Source organism: Gossypium raimondii, chromosome 9 (assembly GCF_025698545.1).
Source record: "Gossypium raimondii isolate GPD5lz chromosome 9, ASM2569854v1, whole genome shotgun sequence".
Classification (NCBI taxonomy): Eukaryota; Viridiplantae; Streptophyta; class Magnoliopsida; order Malvales; family Malvaceae; genus Gossypium; species Gossypium raimondii.
The window spans coordinates 33,889,035-33,907,962 of record NC_068573.1 but is presented as its reverse complement, the minus strand read 5'-3'; the positions used below and the strand labels follow the sequence as shown (position 1 = coordinate 33,907,962).

At 33.8% G+C, this 18,928-nt stretch overlaps 2 protein-coding genes across 2 annotated transcripts; both read left to right on the top strand.

Annotated features, from left to right (window-relative positions):
- The first annotated feature begins 1,398 nt into the window (after positions 1–1,398).
- Positions 1,399–3,675, top strand: LOC105785115 (acetylornithine aminotransferase, mitochondrial-like). Its single transcript, XM_052620568.1, is given in 4 exon segments — positions 1,399–2,005; positions 2,191–2,566; positions 2,569–2,624; positions 2,809–3,675. Coding segments are annotated over 4 exon segments (1,356 nt in total). The 5' UTR covers positions 1,399–1,615; the 3' UTR covers positions 3,343–3,675.
- An 8,419-nt stretch (positions 3,676–12,094) lies between these two features.
- LOC105797913 (ethylene-responsive transcription factor ERF084) lies at positions 12,095–13,181 on the top strand. The gene has a single exon (XM_012627789.2). The coding sequence runs from the start codon at positions 12,098–12,100 to the stop codon at positions 12,965–12,967; it is 870 nt and encodes a 289-aa protein (XP_012483243.1). The 5' UTR covers positions 12,095–12,097; the 3' UTR covers positions 12,968–13,181.
- Positions 13,182–18,928: the final 5,747 nt, after the last annotated feature.

The following is an 18,928-nucleotide window of genomic DNA, read 5'->3' as shown; positions in this document are numbered from 1 at the left end:
TTTATGGTAATTGGATTAAAAAAAGTATGGCTGCACTTATCCGAGTTCGAAAGGCTCCAAGGTTTGATGCAGAACATGAAGCACTGAATAGTCTAATGAAAAATTCAAAAATAAAAAATGGCAGTGTAATGGCACCATAATGTAAGCAAACCAAGCATATATCCAACTTGAAATTATAATTAGAGAGGGTTTGCCCTTGGTGTAGAAGAAATGAATAAAAAAATAAAGGAAAATAGAATGGTTAAAAGGGTGGGGACAACATTGGTTACAAGTAGACTCTCAATCTTATTTTCAAAGAGGAGAAAAAAAATAGTTTTTAATATTTTACCCATAATTCTTTCACACATCTAAATTGAAGTAAAAGTACACTTTAATGTGTTTGAACTCATATCATTTTAATTATGCAGTAGTAATAATCCTATTAAACTAATACGCAATCAACATAAATTTATTCAAGTTAAATTAAAAGAATTCAAGCAAGCCTAATTAAAACTTGTTCGTCATTTATTTGAAAGAATTTTAAAAGCAAAATGAGAGAATAATTTTAGATTTTAAATTTTTTCAATATTTTATCCTCCTATATTTTTTAGAAATTTTAATGAATATTTGGAATTTTAAAGATTATTTTGTAATTTTTCAAAACATTTAGAGAATTTATTTTTTTCCTGGATTTTAAATAAAAGAATATTATTTTAAATTCATTATTTTTGAATTTTTATAATTTTAATATTATTGCAGCAACAGCTACAAGGACCCCAACTTTTTCTAATGTTTCTGAAGTTCGGGTAGAAATTGGTTTGATAAACAAAACCAGTAAAAAAAGATTGAAAGTAAGTAGGACGAGAAAGGAAAGCACAATCAAAGAAATATTGGATTGATTTTGATCGGATTGGGCGTATTGGAATTGGAGCATGATAATGGGATACGAAAAACAAAATAACATGACTACGTTTATACATTACAGATGCTGCTGAGCTGCTGCAAGTTTCCGATGGGAGGGAGTTGGTGGTAGCGATTGTTGTTGGGGAAGCCGCAGTGGTGTAATTTAAGGTTGGGTGGTGATGGTGGTGGCTGTGAAGAGTGTGAAACTAATAAATGAAACAAAAAATGCCTTCAAAATTTTTAGAAAGTCCATGTTTGAGTGACGGTGAAGGAGAAGTTGAAATTGGATAAAACACAAAAGTTTATGTTATAAAAAGAAATGAAAAATTCAACATTGAAATTCAAAGAAATTAAAAAAGAAAAAGAAAAAATGGCAGTGTCATCACTATGATGTAAGCAAGCAAAGCGGATATCCGACTTGAAATTAAAATTTTGCTTTCCCAGGTCAAAAACCCTCTCTTTGTAAATTAATGGTTGGGATTTAATTGTTTTAGATCTAAAGGCTTTTACAGCATTGTACCCCCATTATAAACCCTACCTTACCCTCCTTTCTATCTCCAAATCCGGATTTGCTTTTATCCTTCTGTAAATCAATTCATTGATTAGCAATCATTCAACATTTCTCTCTCAAACCCCATTCTTTTATGTTCTCAAATTCATTGCTCCCGCTTCTGTATAAACCCAAAGAAAACGATCTAAGCTTTTACCGGAAAAGAATAAAAAAGCGAAAAAAATGGGTTCTCTTCAGCTATTTTCCAGCTTTTCGCTTTCAGTTTCTCCGGCGACCAATCTCCGCCGCCCGTTAAACAAAGGGAGAGTGAATGCATCTCTAAACATGGACGTGGAAGCACCTAATCCATTGAAATTGAAGTCGAATGGAAGCAATGAAGTGATAGAGAAAGCAGAGAAGTTTATTGTTGGAACGTATGCAAGAGCTCCGGTGGTGCTTTCCAGTGGGAAGGGCTGTAAATTGTATGATCCGGAAGGGCGAGAGTTTCTTGATTGTGCAGCTGGGATTGCTGTGAATGCGCTTGGTCATGGGGATCCCGATTGGCTCAGGGCTGTTACAGAACAAGCCAGTATTCTTACTCATGTTAGTAATGCCTACTATAGCGTTCCTCAGGTGAAAGTTTTGCTTACCCGATTCTTGTTTTTTGTTGATATAGAATGGGTTAATGTTTATTTAGAAATCATTGATTACCCTTCATAAGTAAGGCAAGACCAGAATTTGCATGTTCATTTTATGAGGAATTAGAACCGTTAAAAGTGATTATACAATTACATATAAGTTTTGATGTGATGTTGTAGGCGGAGCTTGCAGAACGTCTTGTGGGTAATTCCTTTGCTGATAGAGTATTTTTCACCAACTCTGGAACGGAAGCAAATGAAGCTGCTATTAAGTTTTCCAGGAAGTTCCAAAGATTTATACATCCTGATAATAAGCAGCCTGCAACAGAATTTATCTCCTTTACGAATAGCTTCCATGGTAGGACGATGGGAGCCCTTGCTTTGACGAGTAAAGAGCACTATCGTTCACCATTTGAGCCTGTTATGCCCGGAGTTACTTTCTTGGAGTATGGCAACATACAAGCTGCAATAGATCTTATTAGGAGTGGGATGATTGCTGCTGTATTTGTAGAACCAGTTCAGGGTGAAGGTGGAATATACAGTGCAACAAAAGAGTTTTGCAAGCTCTGCGTTCCGCTTATGATGATGCTGGATCCCTCTTGGTTTTTGATGAGGTACACAGCTCCATATGTGCTATATAGGTGATTGGTTGTAGTAGTTGGTTGACATGGGGTATAGAGTCATGATCGTTCAAATATGTGAAATGGACTTGAAAAATTGAGTATACGCATATTAGGTGCATATCCATAGGATTCTATCATTTGTTATAATTGTTACAATTACTTTTTATATTCCTAGGTTCAATGCGGATTGGGTCGAACTGGTTATCTCTGGGCACACGAAGCATACGGCGTATTCCCGGATATGATGACACTTGCAAAGCCACTTGCAGGAGGACTTCCAATAGGTGCGACTTTGGTAACTGAAAGAGTTGCTTCTGCCATAGCCCATGGGGACCATGGAAGTACTTTTGCAGGTTCACCTTTTGTTTGCAGTGCTGCAATTTCTGTTTTCAATAAAATAGCAAACCCCAGTTTCTTGTCCAGCGTCTCGAAGAAAGGTGATTACATGAAAGAGTTGTTGAACCAGAAGCTCGGAGGGAATCCGCACGTGAAAGAAATACGAGGATGGGGTCTTATGATTGGGATAGAGCTGGACGTGACTGCTTCACCCCTTGTAGATGCGTGCCGAAATTCTGGACTTCTTGTATTGACTGCAGGGAAAGGAAATGTGGTGAGACTGGTGCCACCACTGATCATCTCAGAGGAAGAATTGAAACATGCAGCTGAGATTCTTCATGAATGTTTACCAGCGCTTGATAACAGTAACTGAGTTTAAGACACTTGATAACATATTATTTTTCATACTCTTTTCATGATAGTAAATTTTGTGATTTTTTAATTTTATTTATGGTAATTGGATTAAAAAAAGTATGGCTCCACTTATCCGAGTTCGAAAGGTTCAAGGTGAGATGCAGAACATGAAGCAGTGAATATTCTAATGAAAAATTTGTGTAACTAAGAAGAAATGGATCGAACGCGGATGATAACGGTAGACATGTAATTTCGTATAGATGTCTTGGCCAAGGTCGACGAACATGTTGGAGTATGTCCAAAGATATACCATTTATCTTATTCTATTAATATAAAGACAATCTCATTATCATGTTATGTCTTCATTTCTAACGGATAAATATTAAAGTCCCTTGGATAAGATATGGTTATTTTTAAATTGTCTTTGTTGGAGTATTATTGTAGGTTATGGAAATAATAGTACATTAAGACTAATAGAGGGTTAATTGATGACAAACCGTTGGCGTGGATATTGGTACGTGTTAGATAAACAGTATATTGAATTGACTTATCACGAAAATTCTCATGGTGATAATAGTGTATGTGATTCTTAGGCTTTAGATCACCATAGTTTCTAATATTAAGAGTTGTGTATTTTGACATGGTCAAACGTTTTTCATAATTTGATGTATTATAAATGCTATTGTGGCAACAAGATATCGCTCCCATTACAATGCTATGGTCTTGGGCTTTTAATAAAGTGAGACTAAAAATGCATAGTCGTGCTCAAATGAGATGATATGAGGTTTTAGACTCATTTGTATACCTTAGTCTACTTATTGGGTCAGGAAATAAAATGAGATGATATGAGGTTTCAGAGGTTTCAGACTCATTTGTATACCTTAGTCTACTCATTGGGTCAGGAAATAAAAGTTTGGACTATACAAATGTTCTTGTTCCACAACTTCTATTCAATCTAGATATCACATACAAAAGGATATACTACATTGTAACACTATTGTGAAAAGGCATTGTCGAACCATATTATTTGTGCAACTTAGGTAGTAGTAATACATTGCTAGACATAACTCACTATTTGTAACATTGAAAGTGTTTTAATATTACTTCCAACATTGTAGGATCCTACAATATCGCACATTATGGTCAGATCAATTGGAACCCGAAAAAAAGTGAGATTATAGTTGAATGGGAACTTGCCGTGTAACACCCTTAACCTATATCCGTCACTGAAATAGGGTTACGGAGCATTATCAGAATTTACGAAACAAATACAGTTAATTCATGGCATTTACTATTTATATTTGAAACTAATCATAATCAATCAAATTGCCCCTTAAATGGACCCTCGAGGCCTAATTTATGTGTTAGAAACAAATCGGGACTAAATTGGAAACTCAGAGAATTTTTTGCAAAATGTCAAAAATTTTCCTAGGTACAGGGGACAGAAGCCCCTGTGGCTGGCCGTATGAGCTACACGGCCAAAAGACACGCCCGTGTCATAAGCCATGTGGGCATTTGATATGAGGCACACAGTCATGTCCCAACCTGTATCCATACTTGTGTAACTCTTTGACTTGGGTCACACGGCCAACCACAAGCCCATGTGATAGGCCATGTATAAGGTGCTAGGACGTGTATAAAAACATGGGCATTCTGTTTTGAAATTTCAAAATGCAAGGGACACACGGCCAGACCACATCTACCAAACCGTGTGCCACACACGGCTATGACACACGCCCATGTCTCTGCCCGTGTGGACAAAAATAGACTATTTTGAAGGCCACTTTTCTCACCCTATCTTGGTATCAACCTATGCACAACAAATTTTAAACTCACAAATCATATAAGACCCTTAATTCAAGCCAATACCAAGTTCTTATAAGTAACATATCATCACAGATAATCAAACATCTTAACTTACCAAATTAACAACTTACACCTAGGTGTATGTGAAACCATGCCTCAACAGACCTATTAATTGTCCATCATCTAAACATTTCAAACATGCTTCATACTTGATTTATCCTTACTCATATAAGTTGGGTTGAAATGTAAACAAAATATAACTCTTAATATTTATATAAATCATTATCACCCTATACATGCCATATAAACCAAAATATACATTGCAAAAACTACCAGAACAAGTTGGATAGTATGGCTCGATGTGTTGATCCGATTTCCCAACCTCACGTTATCTACAAAGACATTAAACAAACACAAGTAAGCTTAATGAAGCTTAGTAAGTTCGTTGGTTTTAAACATAAATCCTACCGAACATTGAACATACTATAACCAAATCAAGTAAATAAACCATTCAAATTACATTTTCTGCCAACCATAACTTCAATTTGTGAACTCACTTAATTTACATCAAAACCATCAATGACTTTAAGTCCTCATATACTAATTTCATATGTCACTTACCAACCTTGCCGAATCTGAAAACGACTTACAAATATGAGTACACTGTATACAGAAGCCCGAAGGCTGCATAGAAGTACACAAGTGCTAAACGAAAACCCATAAGGGTTGAACGGAAGCTCATAAAAGCTAAACGAAAACCCATAATGGTTAAACTGAAGCTCAAAAGAGCTGAATTAAAACCTATTAGGGTTAAACAGAAACTCATATGAGTTAACTGAAGCTCATGAGAGCTAAACGGAAAGTAAACACGAAAGTTCGCAACAAATGTTGAACCTCGTTTACTTGGGTAAATTGTCATCAATTCTTCATTTGCCACAAAACGATCGTACTCAATCCCGTGCTCCATTTTAACCGGATGTTCATTCTAATTCATAATACAACAATATTTCATTTTTATCCAATAATATATTAAATACATAATAAATTTAACAACATTCATCAATTTCTATGTAATTATTAAACTTTAGCCATACGAATTTACTTGGGTTAAATTGTGGAATTTGTAGTAGTTCAGGGGTTATTCTGCTAATTTTCCTTTTTCACGATTATCTATCGACTCTTGATATGATGTAAAAATATGAAAAATCAGCTGTTGGAGACTCTGCTATGGTGTTTTTGGTTGAGAATTATGAAGAAATTTCTAGAAACTCTTTTAATTACTTGTTTAATTTTTACAAAATTTCTAATTTTACCCTTGTTTCACCTAATTTCCTGATTTTTCCCTGCTAATGTCGCCTCAGCCATCATCTTTAGGCTATTTTGTCCATTTAGTCCTCGCTTAATTATCACTTGATCTATTTAATCATTATTTCTTTAATTAACAAGTTTTGCACCTTTTACAATTTAGTTTTTTTTAATTAATTAACTATGAAAACGTTAAAATTTTCTAAAAAAAATTTTAATACTAACTTAATGACACTCTGTAAATATTTCGATTTATAGAATCGAGGGCTCGATACCTCGTTTTCAAAACCAATTCACCTAATAAATTCTTCTAAAACACAAATCAATAATTTAAAAGTCTTCCTAAAATCGCACTTAGCTCATAAATATTAAATGATAAAATTTTTGAACTCACTCGTCGGATTTAGCCGTCTCAAACCACTATTTCCGACATCACTGAAAATTGAACTGTTACATGCCGCATATTTTAAATTAATTATACTAAAATGTTCATATAATTTAATTTAAAATATATATATATATTCAGCATGGTAAATCCAAATTGGACACATTTATACATATTTGACATATACTTACAACTTACTGTTCAAACACCACATACAGACTTACTTATTTAGAGCTTGGCATACAGAGCTGTAATACTTACTCGAAATTGGGATAATCACTCATTAACTAAGAACCATAGCTTTCAGCTTAACGAGGAAGAGATATAATTAGACTTGAGAAAAAGAATCAAAAAGTACTCTTGAAGGAAGAAGAAGAATCTTTCTTAAAACCCTTCTTACACATATAAATATGACTCAACCTACTTTGTGGAACTTAACAAGTGTCACATATTTCAGAATTTGCCTTTCTAATAGTTTACAGTTTTTGAGAGAGACGTAAATGAGTACCCTGCATTTACAAATATCATACTAATCTGTTCAGTTGATTTCGAACCAGGTTACTTTACAACTTAACTAGCACAGTACTTTAGACAAACAATGCGTACTATACCTTTGGCGATAACTCATATTATACTTACCTTTTTTTCGCTTAATACAATCTTTTCCTTAGAATAACAGAATATCCTGAAATAAAATCTTCACTTACTTATATGGCAATTACTATACGCCCACACATATACGCCAAATAAAGAATTGGGCGGATTATACTTTGCAGATAGAAAATGTAACAATCATCAACAAGAGGTAGATGACTGATTGGGGTGCACCTTTAAATATTGACACTTTTAATGGAATTGTTAGTTTTGGCTTTAAAAAGGTAGAGGAAAAAGATGTTTTGGCATAGTACAAATAGTACCGAGAAAGTGGGGTTCCTTGTTTGAGTCCTCTATAAGGTTTGAATTATTTAAAGAGTGAGTCGTTGACTACAATTTGGTAAGAGACTGTGATGATATATTAAAGGATCATTTTAATCCATCTTAGGCTAAAAACCATGATCTTCAATATGCAATAAAGAAAAACCCAACTAATTTTATCAAAAGCTTTACTCATATCAATTTTAAGAGTAGCGAAATATCTCTTACCTTTGGTTTTCCTTTCCTTTTTAGTGTGTAAAATTTCACTATCTAGAATAAGATTGTTGGAGATAACTCAACCATCAACAAAAGCATTTTGGAACTAAGAAATTAGATTTGGCAGGACTCTTTTCAACTGATTGACGAGCATTTTTAAGATTATTTTATAAGCAACGTTACATAGACTAATTAGCCTATAGTTAGCAAGGGAAGTTTGGGACTCACTTTTGGGGATGAGAATGATAATTGTCTTTTTGAGGCTTTTTAAAAAAAAGTTAGATTCCAAGAAAGAAATGGTGGATTGAGTAGTGAGTAGGCCTACCACATTATTGAGATCTAGTGCCCTTAGTGTAGTATTTTTATCTATGTATACTTGTATTTTTTGAACAATTTGATTTAATTACATTAATATCCTTTATATATTGTCCTTGATGGTTTTTGCATGCAAAGCATGAAAGAAATATTGACGCACTGATTAACTAACGTTTAACTAATATTAAGCGGTATTACTTAGTTGGATCATAATACAAAAAGATAGTGTGTATTAATAGATAATGTAAACATGTCCTTAATCTTATCGAAATGAGCAAATCAATTGAAAGATTAATATATCATCTATCGAGTCCCATTGTGGAGATACCTTGTCTTGAGTATTTGAGCGAATGACTCTTGGTAAATAGAGATGTAGATGTGATTGATTGGACTGATAGTACATTAGACATGACCCAAGTAGAATTAGTCTTAAATCTATTTGTGGATTTGTTCACTTGTAACGTTAATATTGTAGCAGGCTTTAATCTTGAGTGAATGATGGACTATGCATGTGTGACACGTATACTTTGATGCAAATGAAAAATTGAGTTCAAATAGATAATGAACTAAAATCCGGTACATTGGCCATACGACTTCTATAGTATGTAGCGTCATTCACAATAGTGGAATTTATAGCCCAACTAATGAGTAAATGGTATCCTCTCATTGACATTACATGATAGATGAAAAGTAAATGTAGTCATGGGTCATTTGTCTTTATGATAAGTGATTTGGTTACTATTTGATAATAATTGACTTTTCATAAAGGAAGATGTAATAGTTAATGTGAGATAAAATAAGATTATATTGGGAGAACATATTTATTTTAAAGAGATTAAGAATATCCTATGAGGATAACACACTTATGATAAGGTCATTAGACGAGCACTTATTAAGTAATTTTCGTAATGGTATATAACAAAGGAGAGCTCAATCACGTTACTTTAGTTGAATGACTTTGTGATTAAATAAGTTTATAATTAATATGTGAAAAGCCATAACTTAATTATAAATTATTTGAGCCTAATTATGTATGTCCAATCAATCCACCACTAGCTCGAGATTACTAAAAACAAATTGCAAGTAGAACCAATGAATATAAACGAATGAAAACAATGAAGTAAAAGAAATAGATTGCGTGTCTCACAGTTCACAGTGAATGCGTTTTCTCGCTAAGTACAAGAAATGACTAAGAAATTAATTTAAGGTTCTTCCGATTATGATTTAATTAATTATAATTAAATAATTGAAGTTCGAAAATTAAATTAAATTAATTAGTCATTATGAATTTATTGAATAAGGAAATTAATTAGTCATTATGACTTCAACGAAATTAGAATTGGATTGAGAAATTTATTTAATCAAAAAATTAATTTAGCTAATTTAATTAATTAAATTAGTTGATTAAATAAATAATAATTGGGTAATAGAAAATAAATATTGAGTTAGACAAATTATAAGTTTTAAGCAAAAGTTTAGAAAACACATATAATTGGATTCAATACATAAGAGGCCTGATTATGCATTGTGAAAACACAATGGGTGGCAACCCTATTAAAAATGAAGGGGTGTGTCGCCCCTCACTCCTCTAGTTCTAGTAGTAATTCATATATTATTATTCTGTCAGAAAATGATAGTAATTTATTTAAAAGGAATAAATTATATTTTCTGATAATTGCAATTATTACCAGTTTATAGAGGTAACTTATTTTCCTACTGAAAGTAAGTAAATTGTTTTTGTTTTATAATTTAATTTCTGTTGTTTGAATTCACACTCAACGCAATTTGAGGTTTTAGGATAGCGAAGAAAGTTGTTCAGTAAAAAACTAGGCTCGACTTGAATCTATCTCACACAAAGCACAAGCATTGTTCTAATTAAAATTTATTAGTATAAATATTATAAAAAGACTCAATTTAAAAAAAATTAAACTTTTACTAGACTTAAAATAATTATTTTTCAAATCGAATTTTCCGAACATACATTACATGATTGTTAGAAAAGCTTGAGTTTGCCATCATTGCTAGGGGCCTTGAGGGGTCCTATTTGGAATGCAACTTCTTTGACTTCGAATTCAGTGGGAGGGAGGTTAAGTGTGTATCAATCCACTTGCGATAAGGTTGGAATTAATCTATAAATCACTGCACATGTTTTGGCTCTACCTAAATTTCCTTCAAAGTGCTCCACAAAGGTGCTCTTAATGGAAGAGGGATCATCCACCCAAACGTTGCTCTTGTTTCGAACACCCAAGATTTTGTTCCATGCTCTTTTTCTTTTGGTGGTGGCGTGAAAAAACTTGGTGTTCCTTTCTCCCATGGTGTTCCAATTGAGCCTTTGTTTTTTAAGCCAATAGATCTGTTCTTATACCTCTACCAATCGAAGTTCTTCTCTTATGACTCTTTCATTGTTTTTGGCTTCTATCAAAGTAATGTTGTATTGTACCTCCAATTCACTGTTCCATTTTTTAAGAGAAGAAACACTAGCGAGAAAGCTGGAGACAGTTCAAAAATAAAATGATTAGGGGACTAATTTTTAATATTTTTAACTTTTATTAAAAATATATGAATACAAATTTTGTTGGGATAACATATTTTTGACATTTAAACTCGACAACTAAATTCACTTAAGTATTTATATTATTTTTCTTTCACTTCAACTCTCAATTTAGAAACATAAAAGTTTGATGATGTGATACACTCGACGAAAAATTATAAATTATAAATTATAAATTTTAAAGTGATAATATGGTACAATCAAATTTTATAAAAGCTAAAAAGCTAAAACATAATTTTGATATCGTTTTTTTTTTACCAATTTCAAGTAGTCTCAGAGTCATTCGATTCAACCCATTTGTTCGAACCATGATATCAATTAATTATTGGTTCGTCCGATCTGATCCTATCCCAATAATACTGGTCACATAATTAAATCTTAATAGAGTCTAAGTTCAAAAATTAAAATGGATCTAGTTCTTAAGTTTAAGAACCAAAGTGAACAAATAAAATATAGGTACTAAAGTAGATCTAGGTGCCTAGTTGAGGGACTAAAAATTATTATCCCAATTTCATTATAGTAAAAGTTTATTGAAAAACTAAAGAAAATAAATATATTAGCTTATTTTATTCATTGGTTCTTCTATTCCAATAGATTTTACCAGATGCAAAATCCGAAAGGGAAGGAGAAAGATTAAAAGTGAGAATGGTGTGATTGACAGGATCAGGACCTCTCATGTGTCAACTTACGCCATATGACTCAACCCCTACCATCATCATCATCAAGATCCTCCTGGTTCTTCATCTGTATCCACACGGTTACTCCCCTGCACCTCTTCAACATCCAATTCCATTCTCAGATATAACCGAGAAATCAAATATTAAATATATACACAAACATCATCATCAACATATCTATCTATCTTTAGTCAAAAGTGTCAAACAATCTAATCCATTGATACTAACCTGACGTCACTCAATCCAACGGCTATTAACCCATCAAGCACCCTCGAGATCACGCACTATTTAATACCTATTTTACTCTATCACTTCAAACCCCCGCCCCAGATACCGTTAATTACGAGTTTCCTCATCTACTTTCACCTTATTCACAATCCTGTCCCTCTTCTGGTTATTCGTCAGAAAGGGTAAAGTAGGTAATATACCATTCGGGATATCCCCCGCCACTAGTACCGGCAATGTAAATATTACGGTGTCATCAAAATCGACAGGAATATCTTCAAATTATAAATAAAATCTCTCTTTTTTTTAATTTACTATTTTCTCTATAAATATGGATGCAATACTAGACTATAGCATGCTCATACATTTATCACACTCTATGAATGAGTTTCTCGTCCTTCGTCTACTTCCCCATTCAGTTCAGCTCTTAACAATGCAAAGTCCCGCCATTGTTAGTACTTTAAAAGCTTCTGAAACAACTGAGACGCCATGCCTTTATAACCTTATTGCTTGTTCTTCTCATTCTTCAACCATAGCTCCCACCCAGTTTTACAGGCTAAGCTATCCACCCTTTTACACTGAATTCTCCGATTCCGGAAATGGAATCGGAACATATCCGGAAACACAGCCTGTTCTTGATGGGATAGCTGCTGTGGTTGGCCAACACGTCCTCTTCGGTACTAAAACCAACCCCACCACCTCAAACAGCCAAGGCGACGGTGATAGAGCGAGCACGGAAGAGACGTCGAGTTTCGTTTCGGCGTCGCATCGCTTCGGTTCTAACAAGAGAAATGTCAATGCCGCTGCTGCTTCGATGCAAAAAAGCTATAGAGGTGTGAGAAAGAGGCCATGGGGGAGGTGGTCAGCGGAAATACGCGACCGTATCGGGCGGTGCAGGCACTGGTTAGGCACGTTTGACACGGCTGAGGAGGCTGCACGTGCGTATGACACGGCGGCGAGGCGGTTGAGAGGGTCAAAAGCGAAGACCAACTTCGAAATTCCATCTACCTTACGCCTCTCCTCACCCTGTAGTACATCATCTTCATCTACGGAAGCAAAGAAGAAGGTGAAAAGCAAAGGTAATAAAACCCAAAGGAAATGCGAGGTGGTTACCTCCGTGGCTCATTTGTTCAGTTCCGGCGGAAATGAAGGGAAAGGGAGCGAAGAGTTGGAGTTGAAGTTGGGCATGGGGCTTAATAACAAACCTGCTATGCCGTCAAATGATGTTGGTTCAGTGAATCATTACTAGTTTGCTTGCTGCATGGGAAGTTGAACTTTTTGTGTTTTGCATGTATATGCACTGAATCAAAGAAAAAAGGGCTTTCGTTGCCTGTAAAAACTCCATGTACATAGAAAGAAACTGACAGTATTGTAGTAAACTAATGCTTTCTGCATGTTTGAATGCTTTACTTTAGTTATTGGGTTTGTCAGCAATGGTGTTGAGGCAGATACCGTCATGGTTGGTTGGATTTGTGTTTTTTTGAGTTTTATTAAACTAATATTGAAATTATATCATGTTTGCCTGTGACTAGGTGTAGTTAATTATGGTTTCTTTTGCTAATTGCAATCGACCTTACAAGTGTAATGGTAATGGTAATGGTCGCTTTTTCACTTTTGGAATCAGTGGCAAACAAAAAGAGGGAAACAAAATCCAGAACACTGCTATTCCTTTTCACTGACGTATATTTTCTCAACCTGATTTCATGCAGCTACACTACGGAAACTAATTAGTTTCAACAACCTAAGGCTCAAAGAAATCATCTTCTTGGTGTAAAAGAAATAGGGTTTAGGGGATTGAGAAGTCGCCCTGGAAAGCCGCGAGGGGAAATCAGAGTTTACGTAAGTAAATTGGTGGATTGATTTGGATTCGGATTCAGCCTTTATTAATTATTACTACTGACTTAGCGACTGATTGCGAGAACCATAAGATATGCAGTGTATGAGAGTACAGTACGCTACTGTCATTGAATGAGGGAAGTGATCATCAAGACTTGAAACTATAATATTAAATTAAATTAGTTTATTATACATAAATTATCATGTGCTGAAATATCCTAAATTTTGATAAATTTAAATTTTAAACACCATAGTATCTAGGGGTGAGCATTCGATCGAATCGAAAATTTTCGAGTTAATCGAGTTTTCGAATATCATTTTATCATCCTAACTTTATTTGAAGTTTTCTCGAACCGAGTCGAGTGAGATGGAATTTGAATCGAATCGAATATATTTGTTCAAGTTAAATTTTAAAAAATAATTTTGGGTCCTTGTAACCATTGTCACCCATCGTAATAAAATTTGTCCACCTTAATCAAATTTTTTATTAACTTCCATCAACTCATAATTTATTTATTAATTTTTTTATACTGGTTAGCTTCTTTGCTTGCTTAGTTATTTCAATTATCTTCAGATTCTTAGCTTCTTTGCTTGCTTAGTTGTTTCAATTATCTTCAAATTCTTGTCACTATGTATTTTGGAATTAAAAATATATTAAATGTAAAAATATGATTTTTAATAAAAGTTATTTTAAAAATAAAATGTGAAATTGATACCAATATAAAATTTTAACACGAATATTTTATGGCATAATTAATAATTCATTTTTAATATAAATATTCAATATGACTAAACAATTCAATAATGTAAATAATATAAAATGTGAAATTTAATTTAATAATATAAATAGTATATATAAATAAAATTATTACTATTTATGTTTAGTGATTTTTTTTGGGAAAATTTTAATTTTTTATTTGAGAGTAAAGGGTGAGAAGTAAAAGTTTTGGGGAATAAATGTTTGAGGGAAAGTAAATAGGGGGAGTAAAATTTTGGAGGGAAAATATTAAAAAAAATTGGAGGGGGGAGAGTTTGGGATAGATGGGAGGTGGGATGGGAAGGGAATAAAAGTTTTAGGGGAAAAGTGAGAGGGAGTAAAAATTTTGGGGGAAAATAAAAGGTTTTGAGGGTTTTGGGAGTAAAATTTTGAGAAAAAGTAAATGGGAGAGTAAAATTTTGAGAAAAAGTAAATGTGAAAGTAAAATTTTGGTGGGAAATGGATTTTGGGTAGATTGGGGGGTTGGGAGGGGAGGAGAGTAAAAATTTTGGGGGGAAAGTGAGAAGGAGTAAAAGTTTTGAAGGAAAAGTAAAAAGTTTTGGGAGTTTGGGGTAAAAATGTAAAATATTATAGTTTGATATTCGAATTATTCGAATTATTCGAGTTATTCGAATTCGAAAACTCAACTCGATTCGAACTCGAAATTTGAAAAAAAATTCGAGTTGATTCGAATAACTCAATTAACTCGATTCGTTTAACTCGAAATTCAAATTTTTTTTCGATTTTTTCGAGTCGAATCGAGTTTTGTTCACCCCTAATAGTATCAAAAAGATTTTATCTAAATATCATCTCGATTTAGAGTGGATTTGGATGGACGATTAGGTGCGGTGCGGTACGTTTAGTTTACTTTTTATCTCACGCTACAGTATCGCTACAGTATTTAATCTCACCGCCGCTGTTTTTACACTAACCGCAGGTAAACGCACCGCCCATCCAAACTTACCCTTAAATAAGAATGCATTCAAATTGTTAAGTAGACGAGAATAAGATTACATTCAAATTGTTAAATAGATGAAAACAAATTCTATTGTACATTACTCACAGCTAGATAATTTCAGGGTTGGGACTTGGTACCACCAATTTATTGTTAACTCAGATTGACTAGGCAATAATTATCATTTTAATAATAAAAATAATAATTTTGTTTGAATTAAATTGTAATAAATATTAATATAAAAGTGTTGAAGGAATTGACGTTTCGAAATAAGTATCTATTGAGGAGTAGACCAAATCCCCAACAATGATAGATATTATTCTTATATCTAGAATTTGTCTCTCTCCCTATCGAGATCTCTAAAGGGTTTACGTAGATGAAGCATATCAATTGATGAAGATACCACCTACAAGGCTCACGAGAGATGTCAGTATAGTGTGTAGTATATATTATGCAAATCACCTACATGTAAGGAACTCGAACTACCAATCTAAGAGGAACTCGATCTACCAACCTAAGGGATACTTGCAAGTATGTGACCCATATTTCTCGGATTAGTGGGTTGAGTTTCCGCATACCCAGGTGATTTACATAATTAATATTATGTACTATAATGATACTTCTCTTGTGAGCCTTGAAAGTTGTATTTCTACTAATGGTGAGTTTGGATAGGCGGTGCGTTTACCTGCGGTTAGTGTAAAAACAGCGGTGGCGGTGAGATTAGATACTGTAACAATATTGTAGCGTGAGACAAAAAGTAAACTAAACGCACCGCACCACACCGCACCCAATTGCCCATCCAAACCCACCCTAACCGAAGTGTTTCCCTTTCATAGATCCTTCAAGACTTTTGGTAAAGGAAGCAAAACTCCAACACAAAGGCAATTGCCTATCATTATTGGGGATTTGACCGACTATCCAATAGACAACACTATAAATATTTTTTTCAAAAGAAGTTAGTCACTTCAACAAGAATGTTTTTAATATTTTATAATTCTTTAAATGATGAAATAATTAAAATTTTAATGTATTCTCTTTAAGCCTCGAGGCAGACTTAATGACAAATAGCTTAACATTGAAGTTCCAGCTCAGTCATACTTCTCTTAATCTTATATTACACTATGTTATATTTCACATTTTTGAAACACAATTTCTCGAATCAAGTTTTTTTCGACTACAATAATAATGCTGCATTAGCCTCAAATTTTGATTTTATTACATTAAATTATTTTAAAAATTTTAATTAATATTTATATTTTTATAAATAAGTTAAAATAATAATCCATATCCGAATTTAAAATATCACACCCGAGGTGTGGTTTTAGCCTGATTCATCTCAAGTTCACAAGTTCATTGATGACCCTAAACTTGATATAGACAGATGCCACCTTTTCCACAATGAAAACTACCCTCTCTGTCTCACTGACTAAATGCCATGCGTTGCCCTGCCCTGCTCTGCCCTGCCCATCAGTGTATCTTCAATCTCCAGCTTCTTCCACTCATATTTGAACACAACTCTCTCCTTCGTTTGTTCCAATGAAGTGAGACTGAATTTATCGTTGGACAGATTTCTTGAGTTCTTATCTCAACTGAAGATACTCTTTGCACCTTCGAATCTCCCTTTCCAATATAAACTTTTAGTTTTTGCCACTTGTGCATTTATCCAACTACTTTGAAAATTTAATGCTTCATTACTCATACTTAATCATCTTCCACGGGGGCAAAATCAGAAATTTTAGTTTCACTTATGCATTTATCTGTCTACTTTGGAAATTTAATGCTTTATTACTCATTCCTAACCATCTTGAGGCGAAATTATAAATTTCTTTAGGGTTCAAGATTAATTTATTTTTTTAGAGTTAAAATGTAATTTTATTATTGTAGTGGTTAACTTTTAAAAGGACTAAATTAAAATTCCTGTATTTGAAAGGAAATTATAATTTTATCATGTATTAACTTAAAATTTTATAAATTTTTAGAGATTAAAACAACAATTTTTTATTTTAAGGAGAGCAAACCCTTACCTACCCCTCCCTTCGCCTCTGCTCCACAACTCGGTTCAATTCATTTGGTATCCAATTTATATAAAGTGGCTTTCAATTTGGGTTAATTTCATCTTGCTCAATTTTTTTATTTGCATTCTAAATATTATGCTTTTCAATAAAATTTAATTATAAAAGATAATTTTTTTATAATTGTGGGGACCAAAAATATATATGGCTCGTGGAAAGCCCACATTAATAATAGAAATACTTGTTTCTAGAATCAAAGAAACACTGCATGCACTCATGGATGCACCTGCTAAGTCACCAATGGATAAATGATACACTATACCTGACAACTCCTAAGCCTCTAATGAGAGTGCGACACTTAGCACCCAAGTTACCCCCAAACTTTCTATAAATAGCAAGCACCCATATCATTTGTAGACATCTCATAAGCTACCCAATCATAAGGTTTCTCTTTCTACTTTCTCTAAAATTTTCAAATTTGGTCACAGTAACTCCCTTATTGCAAGTGCAAAAAAGATGTAAACCCTTGTAGCTACACCGAAACCATGAGACAAGCCCTTCATTGCACTAAGACCTTAAGCCTAAGTAATCTCAAAACCAAAAACTACGAAACGCTTACATCTTAAAAAGAGTTCAAGGAGTTTGGGATGTCGATAAGTCACTTAGAAACCTCAAGATTAGGCCTTTTCATGCCCCAAGGCCTTTCAACGCGTAACTTCAAGCCCGAACCTTATAGGCTCTCTTCACCACCCGTACTACTCTTCCATTTGAAACTCCAGGCTAAAGAATTACTAACTCTTTCTCAGTACCTCCAACTTTCAAATGAGAGAGATGTTAATAAGAATGGTGTCTCATCCTTCCAATCTTAGAGTTGTAAAAGGCAATGCCACCCTTTTACCTTTTCACGGTCGTTTTCTTCTGTTACACCCGAACTTGTTAAAGTCTAAGTTACAAGGGTAACTTGGGTATTAAATTGAAAAGCTTCCGGATTGAGTGAGCTCTAATGTAATTAAGAGGAAATTGTGAACTGGTTGAGGAAAGGTTAGATTTCAACCTTAAGTTTGGTTACCTTTGAACTAGAAATTTTCTTAGTGGGAGACATGATGATTGATAATATCTCCAAGTGGCTATTGAATTGGTTTTGGTGAAAGAAGTATGGGAGGATTATATATAGGAGAGATGTTATTCTTCGGTATTGTTATTTTGTCTTTTTCTCTAGTTTGTTCGGAAGAGAAAAAGGTTAAAGAGTGTCATGCATAAAGGGAAGAGACTAAAGTTCAAGCCTAAGAAAGTGAAAATTTCGTAAGCCGGTAAGCTTTCCAACTTCTCTGCATTAACGGATTTAAGTAAAATGAAAGAAAGTTAAGGATTTCAATTAATCCATTAATTTTGTTCTGTATTGAGTAAGGTTGCGGATAATCATTTAAATGGCCTCTACAGACAAAGAAATTATGGTTCTTATGATGATGGATTGTTTTCGTTGGAAATCTGAGTTGGTTGTTATATTTTGACAACTAAGGAGGCTCAAGTAGCAAGGGAAAAACTTAGTAGATGATTTTGGCGTCAACTTCTAGGTGAGTTCCAAAACTCAGGTCTTACATGAATGTTTACTGTTTCAGTATCGTGTGCTAGGTATGTCAACTTAGTGCT